This window comes from Scylla paramamosain, chromosome 29 (genome assembly GCF_035594125.1).
Source record: "Scylla paramamosain isolate STU-SP2022 chromosome 29, ASM3559412v1, whole genome shotgun sequence".
Classification (NCBI taxonomy): domain Eukaryota; kingdom Metazoa; phylum Arthropoda; class Malacostraca; order Decapoda; family Portunidae; genus Scylla; species Scylla paramamosain.
In genome coordinates, this window is record NC_087179.1 from 8,875,826 (window position 1) to 8,894,379 (window position 18,554).

The 18,554-nt window shown below is 43.3% G+C and overlaps 1 protein-coding gene across 1 annotated transcript in view; it reads right to left on the reverse strand.

Annotated features, from left to right (window-relative positions):
- LOC135115230 (metabotropic glutamate receptor 6-like) overlaps positions 1–18,554 on the reverse strand; it is a 112,987-nt gene that overhangs the window by 59,630 nt on the left and 34,803 nt on the right. Inside the window, 1 exon segment of the mRNA XM_064031770.1 lies at positions 129–251. Coding sequence (XP_063887840.1) covers positions 129–251 — 123 coding nt within the window.

Below are 18,554 nucleotides of genomic sequence, written 5' to 3' on the forward strand. Positions count from 1 at the left end.
TACTACTATTACTACTACTACTACTATTATTATTAATACTACCTCTCTCTCTCTCTCTCTCTCTCTCTCTCTCTCTCTCTCTCTCTCTCTCTCTCTCTCTCTCTCTCTCTCTCTCTCCAGTCACTCACCCACAAACCAGGGGTTCCTCTTGTTTTTCTCCACAGTCAGGCTCAGGAAGTAGTCGTCGAAGCCGCCCACTGGGTTGGCCTGAGGCTGCACCGACAGAGTCCCCTCCACCTCCGCCTCGTTTCCTGCCGGGACACCAGCACAGAAAACAGTGATGCGTGGAAAATGAGCATAAATCGAATAGATAAGGAAGAAAACGAGCATGAATTAAATAAAGTAATAGTAGTAGTAGCAGTAATAGTAGTATAGTAGTAGTAGTATAGTAGTAGTAGTAGTAGTAGTAGTAGTAGTAGTAATATTAGTAGTAGTAGTAGTAGTAACTAGTAGTAGTAGTAGTAGTAGTAGTAGTAGTAGTAGTAGTAGTAGTAGTAGTAACAGTAGTAGTAGTAGTGGTAGTAGTAGCAGTAGTAGTAGTAGTAGTAGTAGTAGTAGTAGTAGTAGTAGTAGTAGTAGTAGTAGTAGTAGCAGTAGCAGTAGTAGTAGTTGTAGTAGTAACAGTAGTAGTAGCAGTAGCAGTAGTAGTAGCAGTAGTAATAGTAGTATTAGACAAGGCCCATAGCTTTCCAGTTAAGATGCCGCAAGGCAACGTCTCATCTGCACCGCGGGATCTTAATGTAAACCAGACAGGCTGTGTGCTACCACTCAACAGGGAAACCATCCAACTGCTGAAGGAAAAACATCCGCTACCTAGTAATTCGCAGTCTCAAGAGTGCAGGGTTGCCATCAAATTCCGAATAGCGTCATCTACGAGATGATAACAGGAGTGATGATGTGGAAAAAACCTCTCCAGACACATGGCAGTGGAGGTCCTTCAGGCCTTGATGGGAAAGGATGGCACCGCCTACTGAGCAGCACCTACTGTAGCAGTGCCGCTGGTGAGTTGTGACTGCTCCCTGGCAGCGCTGGCGAGGAAACTTACCACCACCAGATGTCTGCATGTGGACGCCCTGACTGCCTGCCGTCTGATCCCCCTTGACAAGAAGGCGAGATGCAGGCCCATTGATGTTGGGGAAGTCCTACGACGCATTGTTGGGATATGCATCATGGCCGTGGTCAAGGACGACGTGAGGAAAGCGGCAGGATATCTATAAGAGTGCGCAAGACAACAGGCAGGTGGAGAAGTGGACATCCACGCTATGGGAGAGATCTATGGCCAAGATGAATGTGAAGCGGTGCTATTAGTGGACACCAAAAATGCGTTTAATACGATAAACAGGAAAACAGTGCTTCATAACATCTGAATCAAATGTTCCTCACTAGCAAAGTATGAGGAAAATACGTGCAGTAAACCATCGAACATGTATATAAGTAGTGGTAGTAGTAATCAGTAGTAGTAATCATAGAGTTACGGTGCTAAAATCAATGGAGGGTCATGGCTATATACGCTGTTGGGTTATCAGTGATCCAGTAATTTCATATGATAAATGCGGATGATCTATCAGGGGCCGATGAAAATCACAGACTTAAGTAGTGGGACCTAGTGAGTGATAATGGCTCTTGTAAAGGTTATACACCCAATGCTAGCAAGTCCGCCCTTACTGTCAAACCCGACCTTTATGACAATGCAGTGGAACTTTTCACTGTTAATGAGGTCATTGTGACGAAGGACGAACAGCGACACTTGGGTGCTGTGATTGGAACAGAGGAGTTCAATAAGGAGTACACAGGAGAGAAAGTGACCGAGTGGTGAAAGAGATGGAGGTACTGTCTGACATGACCAGGATAGAGCCACTCGTAACCCACACAGCCTACACGCTTGGCCTGCAGTACCGATGGATCTTCGTTATGCGCACCATCCCAGGCAACAGCCCTCTGCTCAAACCACTGGAGAATTCCATCAAGAACACCTTCCTACCAGCACTTCTGAGATCCCACACACTAGTAGAAGATGAGAGGGCCTTGATTGTACTTCCACCAAGACTCGGAGGGATGGGGATCACATCCCCTGATAGACAGGCTGATGTGGAACATCTCAATTCCATCGACTCAACTAGATCCCTTACAGAAAAAAAAATCATAGATCAGGACGCACATGGGGAAATAGACCAGAATGCAATCATTGAGCAAAAGAGGGAAATATCAATAGACAGACAAAGAGCGCAGAAGAACAAAATAGAACACTTAAAAGCATCTTTTAAGAACACTTAAAAGCATCCTACTGATATAATCAGTAAAGTCGACATTGCACAAGAAACTAAAGCATCTAACTGGCTAACCCCACCTCCAATTAGAGGAAGGGGCTTCAGCCTGAACAAAACAAGAATTTCAAGACGCCGTTGCTCTGAGGTATGGCTGGACAGTGCAGAAAATTCCCAACACCTGTGCCTGTGGATCCCCTAATGATGTCAATCATACCATAACGTGTAAAAAGCGGAATTCTTGTGCATTAGGCACGATGAGGTGAGGGATCCAACAGCCAATATGGTCGGAGAGGTGTGCCGCGATGTCTCTACGGAACTACTTCAACTCGCCCTGGATGTTGAGCGTATGCGGTAGAGGACAGCCAATATTAGCAACGAGGCTCGAGTAGACATCAGTGCCCGTGGGTTTCGGATGAGAAGACAGAAGACCTTCATGGACATCAGCATCTTCGACCCGATGGCCGCATGCCACCGCGATCTCTCCCTGGAAGCCGCCCACCAAAAGAACGAGCAGAAAAGATCAGGGCATATGGAGAGAGGATCCAGCATGTGGATCAAGACAGCTTCACGCCCCTGGTCTTCACGACGTCTGGCGGGATCAGGTGCTTTTACTTAAAATTAGTTGACACTGGCAGAAAAGGAGCACCAGCCAAGGAGCCTTGTTGTCGCCTGGATGAGGTATCGGCTCTCACTCTCCCTGCCCAGGTCTGCCCTCTTATGTCTCAGGGGTAGTAGAAACTCCTCCTCAACACCCACGAAAATAACTAGCCTCGACTATGAGGCCACAATTGTGGAGAGTGTATTAAGAGTAAGATAGTGTAGGGATGTAATTAACGAATAGTGTATATAGTATAGGGATTTAATTAACGAATAATTATAAGTCAATATTTAAGGCAATATTATTTTCATGCATTTTGTAAAGTTAGGTAATAAAGAGTGGAGACGACCACAATCATTGGCAAGATTGGAGCTTATAGACTGTGTTACGAAAGATCCTATCATTCATAAAACAGTTCTGGCGTAATCTCGATGGAGGTCGTTTTATTAAAGTAGTAGTAGTAGTAGTAGTAGTAGTAGTAGTAGTAGTAGTAGTAGTAGTAGTAGTAATGGTGGTAGTAGTAGTAGTAGTAGTAGTAGTAGTAGTAGTAGTAATAGTAGTAACAGGTCAGAGTTCTGCAGTCTCAGGTCAGAGTTCCTAGCGAACGGACGTGTGTGGTGAGCAGTGATCTGACGCTATAGCTGGCTAGTGTAGACATGGCGCCTTATGTTGCTAAGTCGTCTGGTTGTGTTAGTTCTCCTGTTCTCGAGGCCTTCGTTGCGAAGATCTCAGAGGTGGAGGCTGAGTTCATCAGAGGATCTCGGAGGTACAGGCTGAATTTCGTGAGAGGATCTCAGACCTGCAGGCTGAGTTCTGTGAGAGGATCTCAGCACCTGAAGGAGGGCCGTGCTCCGCCGTCACCTTATCTAGTAAGGCGAAAGAGGAGCAGTGGTCGATTGTGCGCAGGAGCGCCAAGTGGTTGAAGATCATCAAGGCGGCTTGCCTGGAGGCGCACCATGTGGAGATGAGGAATCCCTTCAGTGTGCTGGAGGGAGTGACGGAGGAGGTGGACGTGGCAGGAAGAGGCAAGGAGAAAGAGGGGGCAGATGCAATTACCCTGCCCCAAAGTGTCTAGTGCTTGGTGATCGTCAGGTTAGGCACTTAGATAGTGCATTTTGTGTGAGAGTTAAGAAGTGTGGGTCGAGGATGTGTTTGCCAGGGCTCAGATAGGGAAGGTAGCTGATAGGCTAGAGATGTGCTTGAAAAATGATGGGACCAAGTCCATTGTTTTTCTCAGAGTGGGAAGGAATGACCTTGGTAAGGTCAGGAGTGAGGAGCTCTTCAGGAAGTTTAGGCAGGCTTTGGATAGGATTAGGGACAAGGGAGAGATCCCTGTGGTATGTGGTATCTGGCCGAGGAGGGGAGTTGGTGCTGAATGACTATCCAGGGCTATTACAGTGAATCGCAGGCTTGCAAATCATTATAGGAGTAGTGGATGGACGTTCATCGACAACTGAGACCTCTTCTATGGTAGGGACACCTTATACGCCAGGGATGGAGTACATTTATGACGCCAGGGTGTTCGGGTTTTGGCAGGAGTACTCGAACGGAAGGTAGCTGCACTCCGGCGCTTTTCTCGTTAGTCAGGAAGGAGGAAGATGTTGAGAGGACGAAATGAAGGACAAATTAGTTAAATCTAGAGAGGTAACTAGCTCAGAGAAGGAGAAGAATAGCTTAAGTGTTTACTACACGAATTGTAGAAGTATTTTGAATAAAATAGACTTGCTTAGAGAAATGGTATGTATAGAAAACCTTGATAATATTGCTTTAACAGAAACTTGGTTAGATATGTCAGGAAAAGTATTTAATCCAGAGGTTATACACTATTCTATAAAAATAGGGAGAACAGGAGAGGAGGAGGTGTCTCGCTGTACGTTAGGGCACATATTATAATGTTGTCTTAACAGCAGAATTAAAACAGATGGCAAAATAGAGTCGATATGGGTAGATATTAAGGAAGGATCACAGTCAGTAGTACTGGGAGTAGTGTACAGGCCACCGAACAGTACAAAGGAAATTAACACCTCACTATGGCATAAAAATAAAAAGAGCAAGCAGGTACAGTCATATATGTGTGGTAGGAGATTTTAATTTTAGAAATATCGACTGGAGCCTGATGGTTGGTAACAGTGAAGGAGAGGAATTTCTTAAGGTAATTCAGGATAATTTTTTAAAAACAGGTAATATTAGAACCCACAAGGGGAATAATATTCTAGATTTAATTCTAACTAACAGGGAGGAAGCAGTCACGTAGGTAGAGGTTGGAGGACAGCTAGGTAACAGTGGCCATTGCGAAATTAGTGCAAATTAAAATGGAAAGAAACTTTTAGAAGCAAAAATATTAGTAAAATACCTGACATCAGGAGAGCAGATTTCGAATAATTGAAATGGTACCTCTAAGGAATTGACTGCCAACGGACGCAGAGAGAGGTAAGATCCAGGACGGAGTTGAAAGAGATAAGGCAGGGCGAGGGAGATGAGGTGAGGTTTGAGGGTGAGGGCAGGAGGAGGGGAGAAGTGACCGGAAGGGTCGGAGGAGTGAGAGAGCGGGAGATATGTGTATGTTGGAGGGTCAGGTCATGCTGAGATGGGCGAGTTGAGGTCGAGGCGGCTAGATGAGGGAGTGGGAAGGATGGAGTGGGGCGAGATGAGAAGATTAGGGGAGGTAAATGTAGATGAGCTGTATAAATATTTCTTTGATAAATTACATACAGGACAGTTAGCAAATATCCCTTATAGAGAAATAAGATCACAGAAGAATGATTATAAATGGATGACTGTTAGTTAAAAATATACATAGGGCAAAAGAGAAGTATATGTAAGAGATTGAAGGCAAGGGAAGAAGTTTTAAGGGCACAATATAATGAATCAGAACAGTCAGGAGGTTAACGAGGAAAGTAAAAAACAATTATGAATTAAAGATAGCCAGCCAGTCGAAGACGGGATCAGTATCAAGGCCATTGTTGATTTTAATATATATATATATATATATATATATATATATATATATATATATATATATATATATATATATATATATATATATATATATATATATATATATATATATATATATATATATATATATATATATATATATATATATATATATATATATATATCAATGACTTGGCTAGTGGAATTAATAGTGATGTTAATAAATTTGCGGATGACACGAAGATAGGTAGATTTAGAGTGATCAGGGAGATTAAGGCTGTCAAGGCAAGCTATTACCAGGACAAGATACACCACCTCAAGCTGGCCAACAACAGACAGTGGTACGCTAAGATCAAAGCTTTGTGTGGCCTACAAAAGCACACCATCTCTTCCTTGCACCTCACACCTTCCTGCTAATCTCGCGGCTCAGGAGCTTAACGATCACTTTGCCGCTATCTGTCAGACATTTCCTCCCCTCTATACCGCTCCGCTTCCTGCCTATCTTCCCGCTCCCTCCCCTCCCCCCACTGTCCAGGCAATGGATGTTTTTTAAAAGAAGACTTAAATTTAAACCAAGATCCACCACACCCACTGACCTTCCTATAAAAATTTACAAGGAGTTTGCTGCAAAGCTAGCAACACCGCTATGCTCCATAATAAATGCCTCTCTCTCCCAACACTTGCCCTGCGGGCTGGAAGACATCTTACGTCACCCCCATCCCCAAAACTTCCAGTCCACAGTCACTCGGTGACTGTGGACTGGCTAGTCTCTATCAGGCCAGTTTCTATCACCCCCATCTCTAGCCTTATTTGTGAAGATTTTGTGTATGACTGGGCCTACACCAAAATTTGTAATACCGTGGATATCAGACAGTTTGGAAATATTAAAGCCACCTCCACCTCCCATTACCTGACCAGCTTCCTTGAATTCATCCACAGCCACCTGGACAAGCTGAACACTTCTCTAGCTGTTGCTTTTGTGGACTTCAAAAAAGTCTTTGATCTTGATGATCACACTGTTGTCATCAGCAAGGCAATAAGTCTGGGTCTCCCTCCTAACCTGGTAGCCTGGCTAGCCGACTTCCTCACAGGGAGGCGTCAGGCCGTTCGCTATCAGGGATCTGTCTCTAATTTCCAACAGATGACATGTGGGGTCCCCCAGGGGACCAAGATGGGTCCACTATGCTTCCTCCTCCTGATTAACGACGATCTCACTGACACCCTCCATCGCTGGAAGTATGTGGACGACTGCACCGTGGGCGTCCCAGTCTCCAACAGGAACCCAGACTACTCTCCACTGCAAGGAATTTTGGAGCGATAACAGACGTGGACGGAGGAGAGCAGGATGACCATCAACCATAGCAAAACTGTAGTAATGCATTTCTTTACCTCCTCTGTACCAGTGACCCCTCCCCAGCTCACAGTGGGCCCTTACCCCTCCAGGTGGTCCGATGTGCCAAGCTTCTCGGAGTCACGGTGGACGACCAGCTGACCTGGAAGCAGCATGTCGCCAGCACCGTAAAATCCGCTACCTACAGGTTGTACATGCTGCGCAGACTCAGGTCGCTGGGGACGCCGACAGACGAGTTAAGGGGGGTGTACTCACCTTCATCCTCCCCAAACTCATGTACGCCTCCCCAGCGTGGCCCTCCTCCCTCACACACACTCAACAGCTCCAGCTGGAGAGTGTGCAGAAAAGGGCGTGAAGGGTCATCCTTGACCCTGCCTACACCACCTATGATGAAGCCCTGACCACCCTGAGTCTGTCCAGACTATCCACCAGGCACCGAGAGGCTCTGGAGAAGTTTGGAAGGGGACTTCTACATCATCCACGTCTCAGACACATGCTGCCGCCTGACGCGCCTCGCCCGGTCCATGTCACAAGACACCACAACAAGATAACGCCCTTAAAGGCGCCGCGTACTGACCGGTACAGACTCAGCGCGATTCCCACCATGGTGCGAGCCATCAATCAATAGTATTTCGTTTTTCTAGATTAGACTTAGCTTTAGGATTAATGTTAAGTATTTCCCCACCCCCTCTGTACATTTTCAGTTTGGAAACTGCCTTAATAATAAACCGTTTATAATAATAATAATAATAATAATAATAATAATAATAATAATAATAATAATAATAATAACAATAATAATAATAATAATAATAATAATAATAATAATAATAATTATTATTATTATATTATTATTGTTATTATTATTATTATTATTATTATTATTATTATTATTATTATCATTAATTAGGTCAGAATCGGATGCCATTGCCTTAAAGGCAGATTTGGAAAGGATGAACAAATGGACAGATGGTAAATGCAGTTTACGTAATATCAACAAGTGCAAAGTACTTAGTGTAGGAAGAGGAAACCAAGACAGTAGGTACATAATAAACAATGAAGCTCTGATAGGTTCAGGATACGAAAAAGATTTAGGAGTTATAGTTAGCTCTGAACTCCTAAGAAAGCAATGCATAGAGGCCAGAAACAGGGGACTCCTACTTTTTACACTCCTAAAATCCTAACTCCCTAAGTAATATTAAAGTTATATTTGGCGGTGGTCAGACCTCATCTAGACTACGCTGTGCAGTTCTGGTCCCCATATTACAGGAAGGATATAGGTCTATTGGGATCGTTACAAAGGAGAATGACTAAAAGGACACAGGGGATGAGGAATATCCCTTAAGAAGGGAGATTGAAGCTGTTAAATTTACATTCTCTAGAGAGACATAGGTTAAGAGGGGATCTGATAGAAGTCTTTAAGTGGTGTAATGGTTATAACAAGGGGGACGTAAGCAAAATTCTTAAGATCAATAACCAGGATAGAACAAGAAGTAATGGGTTCAAGCTTGAAAAATTTAGTGGTAGGTGAATGGAACGAACTCATTAACCAAGTTGTTAGTGCTGAGTCATTAGGGAGCTTTAAGAAAGGATTAGACAAATTTATGGATGGGGATGAAAGGTGGAAATAGGTAGGTATATTCTATACAGGGACTGCCATGTGTAAGCCTGACTGTTTCTTGCAGCTTCCCTTATTTCTTTTTTTTTTTTTATGTAACAGTAGTAGTAACAGTAGTAGTAGTAGTTGTAGTAGCAGTGGTAGTAGTAGTGGTAGTGGTAGTGGTGGTGGTGGTGGTGGTGGTATTAGTAGTCGTATAAGTGTGCCGTCAATGATAATTACACCATTGCTATCTGTAACATTTCAGGTCACGGTAGGGGCTGGCGTCTGGAAACAAAGGGATGAAGGTTGACCTCACTATCATGTGGTGATGGCCGGAAGCGGCCAGAGGTTGGGTCATGTTCCAAGGGAAGGGCGCAGAGAATAGAATGTGAGGCGGGCGAGACGTCCTGCCTCCGACTTGTTAATAGTCTTTTCAAGATCTTATTGTCGATGGTTTGTTTGTATACCTTAATGATTTGATCTTGGTGTCTCGTAATCTTGAGTCTTGAAACGATATGAACGCAGCTTAGATCAGTCGAGGTGCGTCGATGACGGCTTGAAAAGTCCAGACTTGAAACAAGGAAAACGTCGATGATGGCTTGAAGTCATACTGGAACAGGCTGGCGGGGCAGGCTTGGCAGAAGCTTGAAAGAGATCCGGAAGGCAGCTGAAGAAAGCACCGTAGACGTGTAGCAGCGTAGCAGTTTGCTTCGGTGAAGTGTGTCGGTGACGGCTTACCAGGTAACCCAGAGGCGATGAATGGAGCTGGAGTAGCTGGCGACGAGCAGGGCTCGTGGGCATGGAGGAATGGTAGCGTCGACTCCGTCGACTCCTTCCACCGTAGCCACCATTTTTATGTACTAGGATAATCTGCTTCTTCTTCTTCTAGTACTGTGTAGTTGGTGGTCAAAGAAACACAATGGCAAGTGCTGCGCTATATTAATATAAATAAACTGTACAAGTGGTAATTAAATGAAGTTGCCAGGAGCCGTGCGTCCATGCCAGAGGCTGGCAGGACGGCGACTACTCATGCTGAACTGGTTGCTGGGCCGGTTCAGGTCACGGCAGGGGCTGGCATCCGGAGACAAATGGATGAGGGTTGACCTCAGTTCCACGTAGTGATGGCAGGGGCGGCCAGAGCCTGGGTTAGGTTCCAAAGAAAGGGCGCGGAGAATGGAATGTGAGGCGGACGAGGCGTCCCACCACAATGTACCAGAGCGGTACATCTGCCCCTTTCAGGATGCAGTACAAGCAGCAGCAACAACAGCAGTAGTAGTAGTAGTAGTAGCAGTAGTAGTAAGTATAATATATTGCTGCAGCAGTAGTAGTAGTAGTAGTAGTAGTAGTAGTAGCAGTAGTAGTAGTAGTAGTAGTAGTAGTAATCGAAAAAGAAGACAGGTAAATTTGTGTGCGGTCAAAGATAATCAACGTCACACATACTTGTGCAGCACAAGTCTCCACACGCAAGTTTCCAGAGGCCCCTGATTGGATGGCAGGCCTTAGTGGCAATGGCCCGTGACCTCGCCATATCAGGGTGCTTGGATCACACGGCGCATTCCTAACCATGGAAATGAGACGCTTATCTTATACAATGAGGACTGGTACATGAATGCCAAGCTGCGTATTACCCGTAGCTGCCTGAAGTAGTGGTGGTGTCTTATTTCATACAATGTTTCAGACCTCCCCCCCCCAAAAAAAAAAAAAATATCTGGCAAGGCTCGAACAGTTCTCCTAGGTCTTTGGGAACTCTTATGTGAAACTGTTTATCAGTTCATATGTTCACTTTTCCTGTACGGAATGTTACAGACCCTTCCACAAAAAAAAAAAAAAGAAAAAAAGAAAGAAAAAAAGAAAGAAAGAAAAAAAATCTCAACATTCTGCCGATCATATTCCCAGTCCTTGGTCCTTGGGGTATTCTTGATTCAAAACAAATTATTAGTCCATATATTCACCTTTACTCGATCTATAAACACGAAACCGATTGGATTTCGTGGTATAATTTCTTGATAGGCAACTTTTATGACAGAAAATTATCAACATATCTGTTTCCTTGTTACAAGAACCCACAAGGAGGCAAGACAACTCACGGAACCCCTCTTCTCTTATCCAGAGGAGGCCGTGAAGACACAGTCACCAATAAGAGTCTGCAATAGCTGTACTGGAGAGGCAACAAAGCGGCGAGGCGACATGATGGTTTGATGTGACATGTATTCACCTGAGACCTTGTGGGGGCTGATAAAGAGATGGACGTGGAAGTGTGGGAAGGGTGGGGTGAAAACGAAGAATGGATGAGCGAGGTTTGGAAATGTGACAGAAGGAGCAAAAAGTGAGTTCAGAGTTTTTGATTGCAGAGAAAGGAGGCACTGGGAGGTGAGGAGAACCAGGTGAAATGACAAGAGGGTGAAGAGGAGATGGAAGAGAAAAAGTGAAGGATGTGGAGGAAGGAACTGGGAGAAGAAGGAAAGGTGGAGGGACGAGAAGATGAAGGGAGATGAAGGGAAAATAGGGAGAGAGGAGAAAGGGTGGACATTTGTACAGGAGGTTGATGAAGCAGTTTTACAAAAGATTTACGAGGCGGAGACCGAAAACACAGAGTTGGCAAAAATATCGATTTAGTGACAGCCAACACCGCCACCTCTCACGTCAGACACCCCCAGGAGCCCAGCGAGATTCCAGCGAGGCCAGCCACTGAGGGTAGCATTGATTTACGAGTACTCTGGGTTTATCCAGAGACAAAAAGGAAGGACAACCAGATGGTGCTCTAATGCGTAAAAAATAGAAAAGGAAAGGTAAAATAAAAACGGAGACCATCTGTCCCTGCTCAGAAATCGAAGAGAGAGAGAGAGAGAGAGGGGGGGGAACTTATATAACTGAGACAAACAGAAACCAGACGCTAGAAGTCTTAGTTTTCCCCCTACCATGATAAAAAAAAAAAAAGCACTGAAAAGAATACTAAAAAGCACCGCTAAACGAAGCACAACACAGAAAACGGAGAGCCTGCCTCTGCTACACACTTTCAAATTACAGTGTGATAAAAAATACACAAAATATTGATAAATAAGTGAAATTCTATTGGACAATTACAGGTCCTCACGTTATTGGGAATTGGTATTGACACTTCCAAGGACGATTACTGCTCTCTCTCTCTCTCTCTCTCTCTCTCTCTCTCTCTCTCTCTCTCTCTCTCTGTGATAGCCGTGTTCGTTAGAGAGAGAGAGAGAGAGAGAGAGAGAGAGAGAGAGAGAGAGAGAGAGAGAGAGAGAGAGAGAGAGAGAGAGATTGGAATGGGGAATGAATGAGGGTGAAGGAAGGAATGCGGGGGAAAGGGAGAAAGGGAAGAAGGATAAGAGAGACGGAAAAAAAAACATTAAAGAAAGAAGATACCAAAAGAGGTGCGGAAGGAATGAAAAACTGAAAGGTAGAGAAGAAAAGTTATAATGGAAGGAAAAAAAGGAATAAATGAAAGAGGTAACGAAAGAAGAAAGAAAAGAAAGGAAAAAAAGAGAGGTAAAAGAACGGAAGAAAATGAGGAAGAAAGAAGGGTAAATGAAGAACAGGAGATAGAGAGAAGAGAGGGGAAAGAAACCGTTAAGAGGGTGGCCAGAGAGGAAGGGAGGATGTAGTAAGCACGATAAATTCTTGATCTACATTCATTTTCTCTTTCTGGAATGACAAGGAGATTTTCACGTTAATCTCTCTCTCTCTCTCTCTCTCTCTCTCTATCTGTCTATCTATCTATCTATCTATCTATCTATCTATCCATCTATCTAAAATCAATACGAATTCAGCCCAAGAAACAAATCATACGAGGAACGTCTTAGATATTTTTTTTCCCCGTTGACATAAAGAAGACTAAAGACAACTTAATACAGGTGTTTAAAATCACCAAAGGACTGCAATAAATATTTCACGATAGATTTTTCAAATTACACACGAGGAAACGGTTGCAAAATTGTTGAGAAATCCTTCACCTCTCATGAATAAAAAAAAATAAATAAATAAATAAAAATTACACCGTGTACTTAATCCATGGAATGGACTTCCTCGAGACGTGATAAACTACAACACCATCGAGACTGTTCAACGCTGTCTTAACAAATATATACGACTAACATTCTTGACTTTTTCCTAACCTCTAATCCTTCTGCTTATACTGTTATCCTATCTTCTCCTTTGGGCTCCTCCGATTACAATCTCATGTCTGTATCCTGTCCTATCTCTCCAAACACTCCTCAGGACCCCGTAAGCAGAGGTGCCTCTGGCGTTTTGCCTCTGCTAGTTGATGGGACCCGAGTAGGTATTGCTGATTTTCCTTGAAATGACTACTGCTTCCGTGTCAGAGATCCGTCTCTGTGTGCTGAGCGCATAATTGAAGTGATATTGTCTTGCATGGTGATGTACATTCCTCACTCTCTTGACTTAAACCTTCCAAACCTTGGTTTAACACATCCTGTTCTCGTGCTATAGATGATAGGGAGGTGGCCCACAAAAGGTACTTGAACCTTGAACCATCACCAGAATCTCATGTGCTTTATATTTCTACCCGAGACCATGCCAAGTCTGTCTTCCAAGTTGCTAAAAACTCCTTCATTAATAGACAGGGTTGGCATTAGAAAATAAATAAATAAATAAATAAATAATAAAAAACGTTGAAAATCGATAAAACAGCCTGCAGTCAGTCTTCACTGACCATCCTGGTGAACTAGCCTACAACTTTGCTATCCTCCATGACCTAGAGCAATTGGTGCAACACCCTACTCGTATTCCTGACCGTCTTGGAGATACGCCCAACATTTTTTACCTTTTCCTGACCTCTAATCCTTCTGCTTATCCTGTCACCCTTTCTTCTCCGTTGGGCTCCTCCGATCACAATCTCATATCTTTATCTTGTCCTATCACTCCAATCCCTCCTCAGGATCCCCCTAAGCGAAGGTGCCTCTGGCGTTTTGCCTCTGCTAGTTGGGGGGACCTGAGGAGGTATTTTGCTGATTTTCCTTGGAATGACCACTGCTTCCGTGTCAGAGACCCATCTTTGTGTGCTGAGCGCATAACAGAGGTGATAGTGTCTGGCATGGAGGCGTACATTCCTCACTCTTTTTCTCGTCCTAAACCTTCTAAGCCTTGGTTTAACACAGCTTGTTCTCGTGCTATACATGATAGAGAGGTGGCCCACAAAAGGTACTTAAGCCTTCCATCACCAGAATCTCATGCACTTTATATTTCTGCCCGGAACCATGCCAAGTCTGTTCTCCAACTAGCCAAAAACTCCTTCATTAACAGAAAATGTCAAAACCTTTCAAGATCTAACTCCCCTCGTGATTTCTGGCATCTAGACAAAAATACCTCCAATAACTTTGCTTCTTCTTCTTTCCCTCCTCTATTTCAACCAGATGGCACCACTGCTATCACATCTATTTCTAAAGCTAAACTCTTTGCTCGAACCTTTGCTAGAAACTCTACCTTGGACGATTCTGGGTTTGTTCCTCCCACTCCTCCACCCTCTGACTACTTCATGCCACGTATTAAAATTCTTCGCAATGATGTTTTCCATGCCCTCGCTGCCCTAAACCCTTGGAAGGCTTATGGACCTAATGGGGTCCCTCCTATTGTTCTCCGAAACTGTGCCTCCGTGCTTGCACCTTGCCTAGTCAAACTCTTTCAGCTCTGTCTGTCAACATCTACCTTTCCTTCTTGCTGGAAGTTTGCCTACATTCAACCTGTTCCTAAAAAGGGTGACCGCTCTAATCCCTCAAACTACCGTCCTATTGCTTTAATTTCCTGCTTATCTAAAGTTTTTGAATCTATCCTCAACAGGAAGATTCTTAAACATCTATCACTTCACAACCTTCTATCTGATCGCCAGTATGGGTTCCGTCAAGGCCGCTCTACTGGTGATCTTCTGGCTTTCCTTACTGAGTCTTGGTCATCCTCTTTTAGAGACTTTGGAGACTGTCTCCCTCTTCTACACTGAACATCCTCGGTCTGTCCTTTATTTATAATCTGCACTGGAAACTTCACATCTCATCTCTACCTAAAACAGCTTCTATGAAGTTAGGTGTTCTGAGACGTCTCCGCCAGTTTTTCTCACCCCCCCAGCTGCTTACTCTGTACAAGGGCCTTATCCGTCCATGTATGGAGTATGTTTCACATGTCTGGGGGGTTCCACTCATACTGTTCTTCTAGACAGGGTGGAATCAAAAGCTTTTCGTCTCATCAACTCCTCTCCTCTAACTGACTGTCTTCAGTCCCTCTCTCACCGCCGCAATGTTGCATATCCAGCTGTCTTCTACCGCTATTTTCATGCCAACTGCTCTTCTGATCTTGCTAACTGCATGCCTCCCCTCTTTCCGCGGCCTCGCTGCACAAGACTTTCTTCTTTCTCTCACCCCTATTCTGTCCACCTCTCTAACGCAAGAGTTAACCAGTATTCTCAATCATTCATCCCTTTCTCTGGTAAACTCTGGAACTCCCTGCCTGCTTCTGTATTTCCACCTTCCTATGACTTGAATTCCTTCAAGAGGGAGGTTTCAAGACACTTATCCACCAATTTTTGACCACTGCTTTGACCCTTTTATGGGACTGGCATTTCAGTGGCCATTTTTTTTATTAGATTTTTGTTGCCCTTGGCCAGTATCCTTCCTACATAAAAAAAAGTGTCTATATATATATATATATATATATATATATATATATATATATATATATATATATATATATATATATATATATATATATATATATATATATATATATATATATATGTATCATATTTATAATTAAGGTCTATATATGTACATATACATTAAAATGTAAAACTAGTCAAGTCTAACTTGTTCATTTCTTGTATAGTACTAGTTAACACAGACTCTGTCTAACCGGACAACCTGTATCAGCATGACCTAAACAAATGTGTGTTCTTCATTAAAAGATTGTCAAAATCTTTCAAGATCTAACACCCTATGTAATTTCTGGCACCTAACCAAAAATATCTCCAATAATTTTGCTTCTTCATCTTTCCCTCCTTTACTTCAAACTGATGGCACCACTGCCATCTCATCTATTTCTAAAGCTGATCTCTTTTCTTAAACCTTTGGAAAAAAAATCTGCTTTGGATGATACAGGACCGGTTCCTCCCTCTCATCCACCCTCTGACTACTTCATGCTACCTATTAAAATCCTTCGCAATGATGTTTTCCATCCCCTCGCTGGCCTTAACCCTCAGAAAGCTTACGAACCTGATGGGGTCCTTTCCATTGTTCTGCGAAACTGTGCCTCTGTGCTTGCACCTTGCTTAGTCAAACTCTTTCAGCTCTGTCTATCAACATCTATCTTTTCTTCTTGCTGAAGTTTGCTTGAATTCTGCCTGTTCCTAAAAAGGGTGACCATTCTAATCCCTCAAACTATCTATCTATCACTTCACAACCTTCTATCTGATCGCCAGTATGGGTTTCGTCAAGGGAGCTCTACTGGTTATCTTCTGGCTTTCCTTACTGAGTCTTGGTCATCCTCTTTTAGAGATTTTGGTGAAACTTTTGCTGTTGCTTTAAACATATCAAAATTCAACATTCATTTCACGTTCATTAATAGCTTCAGACATTCATGTGTTTTTCTTTATCTCTGATCAGGAAACTTGGTCAGTAATTGAATGAAGTGTGTTCACTTCAGTGGTTTCTTTTTTGTCAATGATTTTATTGATAGTATTTTGTTCTTCATATTTTGTTTATTGTGAAATTTTTCATATAATTTCATCAATCTCAGTTTTCATTTTTACTTTGTTTATTTATATGTTTATTAATTCATTAACATTTTATTTGATCCATAAACATATAATATTTTATTATTTCAGCTATTTTATAACTTTTCAGCTTTTTTTTCACGTTTTATTTTTTTTACATTTTATTAAGTTTTCTCGTAACTTTGGTTTTTCATTCTTTTATTTCCTTATTTACCATTTCCTATTTAACTTCTTTTTCTATTTCACTAAATTCTAAGATTTTTTTTTGTGATATCATCTATAAGACCTATAAGACCTATAATGACGTTCTTCATTCAGAGCACCATCATACTCGTATTAGTAATGACATCAATAATAATAATCACAAAACATTACTTCATTCATTTTTCACAGATAATACTTGACAGCACAGATAATACTTGACAGTTTCCTGTTTCTTCCTTCATTCATTACTAGTATGACAATCTCGCTCCTTTAAGAAGTAATTTTCAGCCAAGACGACATCATCATCATAGTCGAAACCCCCCAGAGACACATCCATCTCGACGCCACCTGCATTCGAAAAACTTGACGATCCAAAGTTTCGACTCTTGCGAAGCCTCGGGTTATTATGGGTTCGCCTCAGCTTATCCGGAAATCAAAGAATGAAGTGTTTACTGTTTACGGACGGTTGAGAGAGAGAGAGAGAGAGAGAGAGAGAGAGAGAGAGAGAGAGAGAGAGAGAGAGAGAGAGAGAGAACCACACACCGTACGCATCGCTAATCCATAATTGTAAAGTGTTCCGGTCATGAATGTCCCATGATTTCATATTCACCGTCTGGTCAATGCAGAAGGTCGTATCAAATCTCTCTCTCTCTCTCTCTCTCTCTCTCTCTCTCTCTCTCTCTCTCTCTCTCTCTCTCTCTCTCTCTCTCTCTCTCTCTGTGAACAATATGGAGGTCAAAACATTCAACTCAGTGTTCCCTTCCATTCCTCCCATATTTTTTCATGACTACCAGCTTTAGCCTATGCCATTTATCTCCTGCAAGGCTGCACGTTCATTCTTATCCCCAAAAGTTGTATAATTAAATGATAGAGTGAACGGGGAAAGGAACGAGCTGTGGTGGAATAACTGTTTTGTCCTCTTGAGCCTCTCATGAATCCCTCCTCTTGAGTGCTATTGCCGTTGCTGATGATGATGCTTTTACGTTTCCTTTTCGGCTGATCCCTCCAGCCCAAGTCACACTCTCAATGGGAAACCAGTTCAGTTTCGTTATTTACCAGTAGTCTTTCGAGTTTTGTTATGAAGGAAAACTTCTGGACTAGAGAGAGAGAGAGAGAGAGAGAGAGAGAGAGAGAGAGAGAGAGAGAGAGAGAGAGAGAGAGAGAGAGTGTGTGTGTGTGTGCGTGTGTGTGTGCGCCTAAATAATAAACGGTTTTATTATTTAGGCAGTTAACAAACTGAAAATGTACAGAGGGGGTGGGGAAATACTTAACATTAATCCTAATGGTAAGTCTAATCTAGAAGGGACTATTGATTGATGGCTCGCACCATGGTGGGAATCACGCTGAGTCTGTACCGGTCCGTGCGCGGCGCCTTTAGGGGCGTTATCTTGTTGTGGTGTCTGGTGGCACGGACCGGGCGAGGTGCGTTAGGCGGCAGCATGTGTCTGAGACGTGGATGATGCAGTAGTCCCCTTCTAAACTTCTCCAGAGCCTCTCGTTGCCTGGTGGATAGTCTGGACAGACTCAGGGTGGTCAGGACTTCTTCATAAGTGGTGTAGGCAGGGCCAAGAATGACCCTGCATGCCCTTTTCTGCACACTCTCCAGCTGTAACTGTTGAGTGTGTGTGAGGGAGGAGGACCACGCTGGGGAGGCATACATGAGTTTGGGGAGGATGAAGGTGAGGTACACCCCCCTTAACTCGTCTGTCAGCGTCCCCAGTGACCTGAGTCTGCACAGCATGTACAGCCTGTAGGTAGCTGATCTTACGGTGCTGGCGACGTGCTGCTTCCAGGTCAGCTGGTCGTCCACCGTGACTCCGAGAAGCTTGGCACATGGGGAGGGGGCACTGGTACAGAGGAGG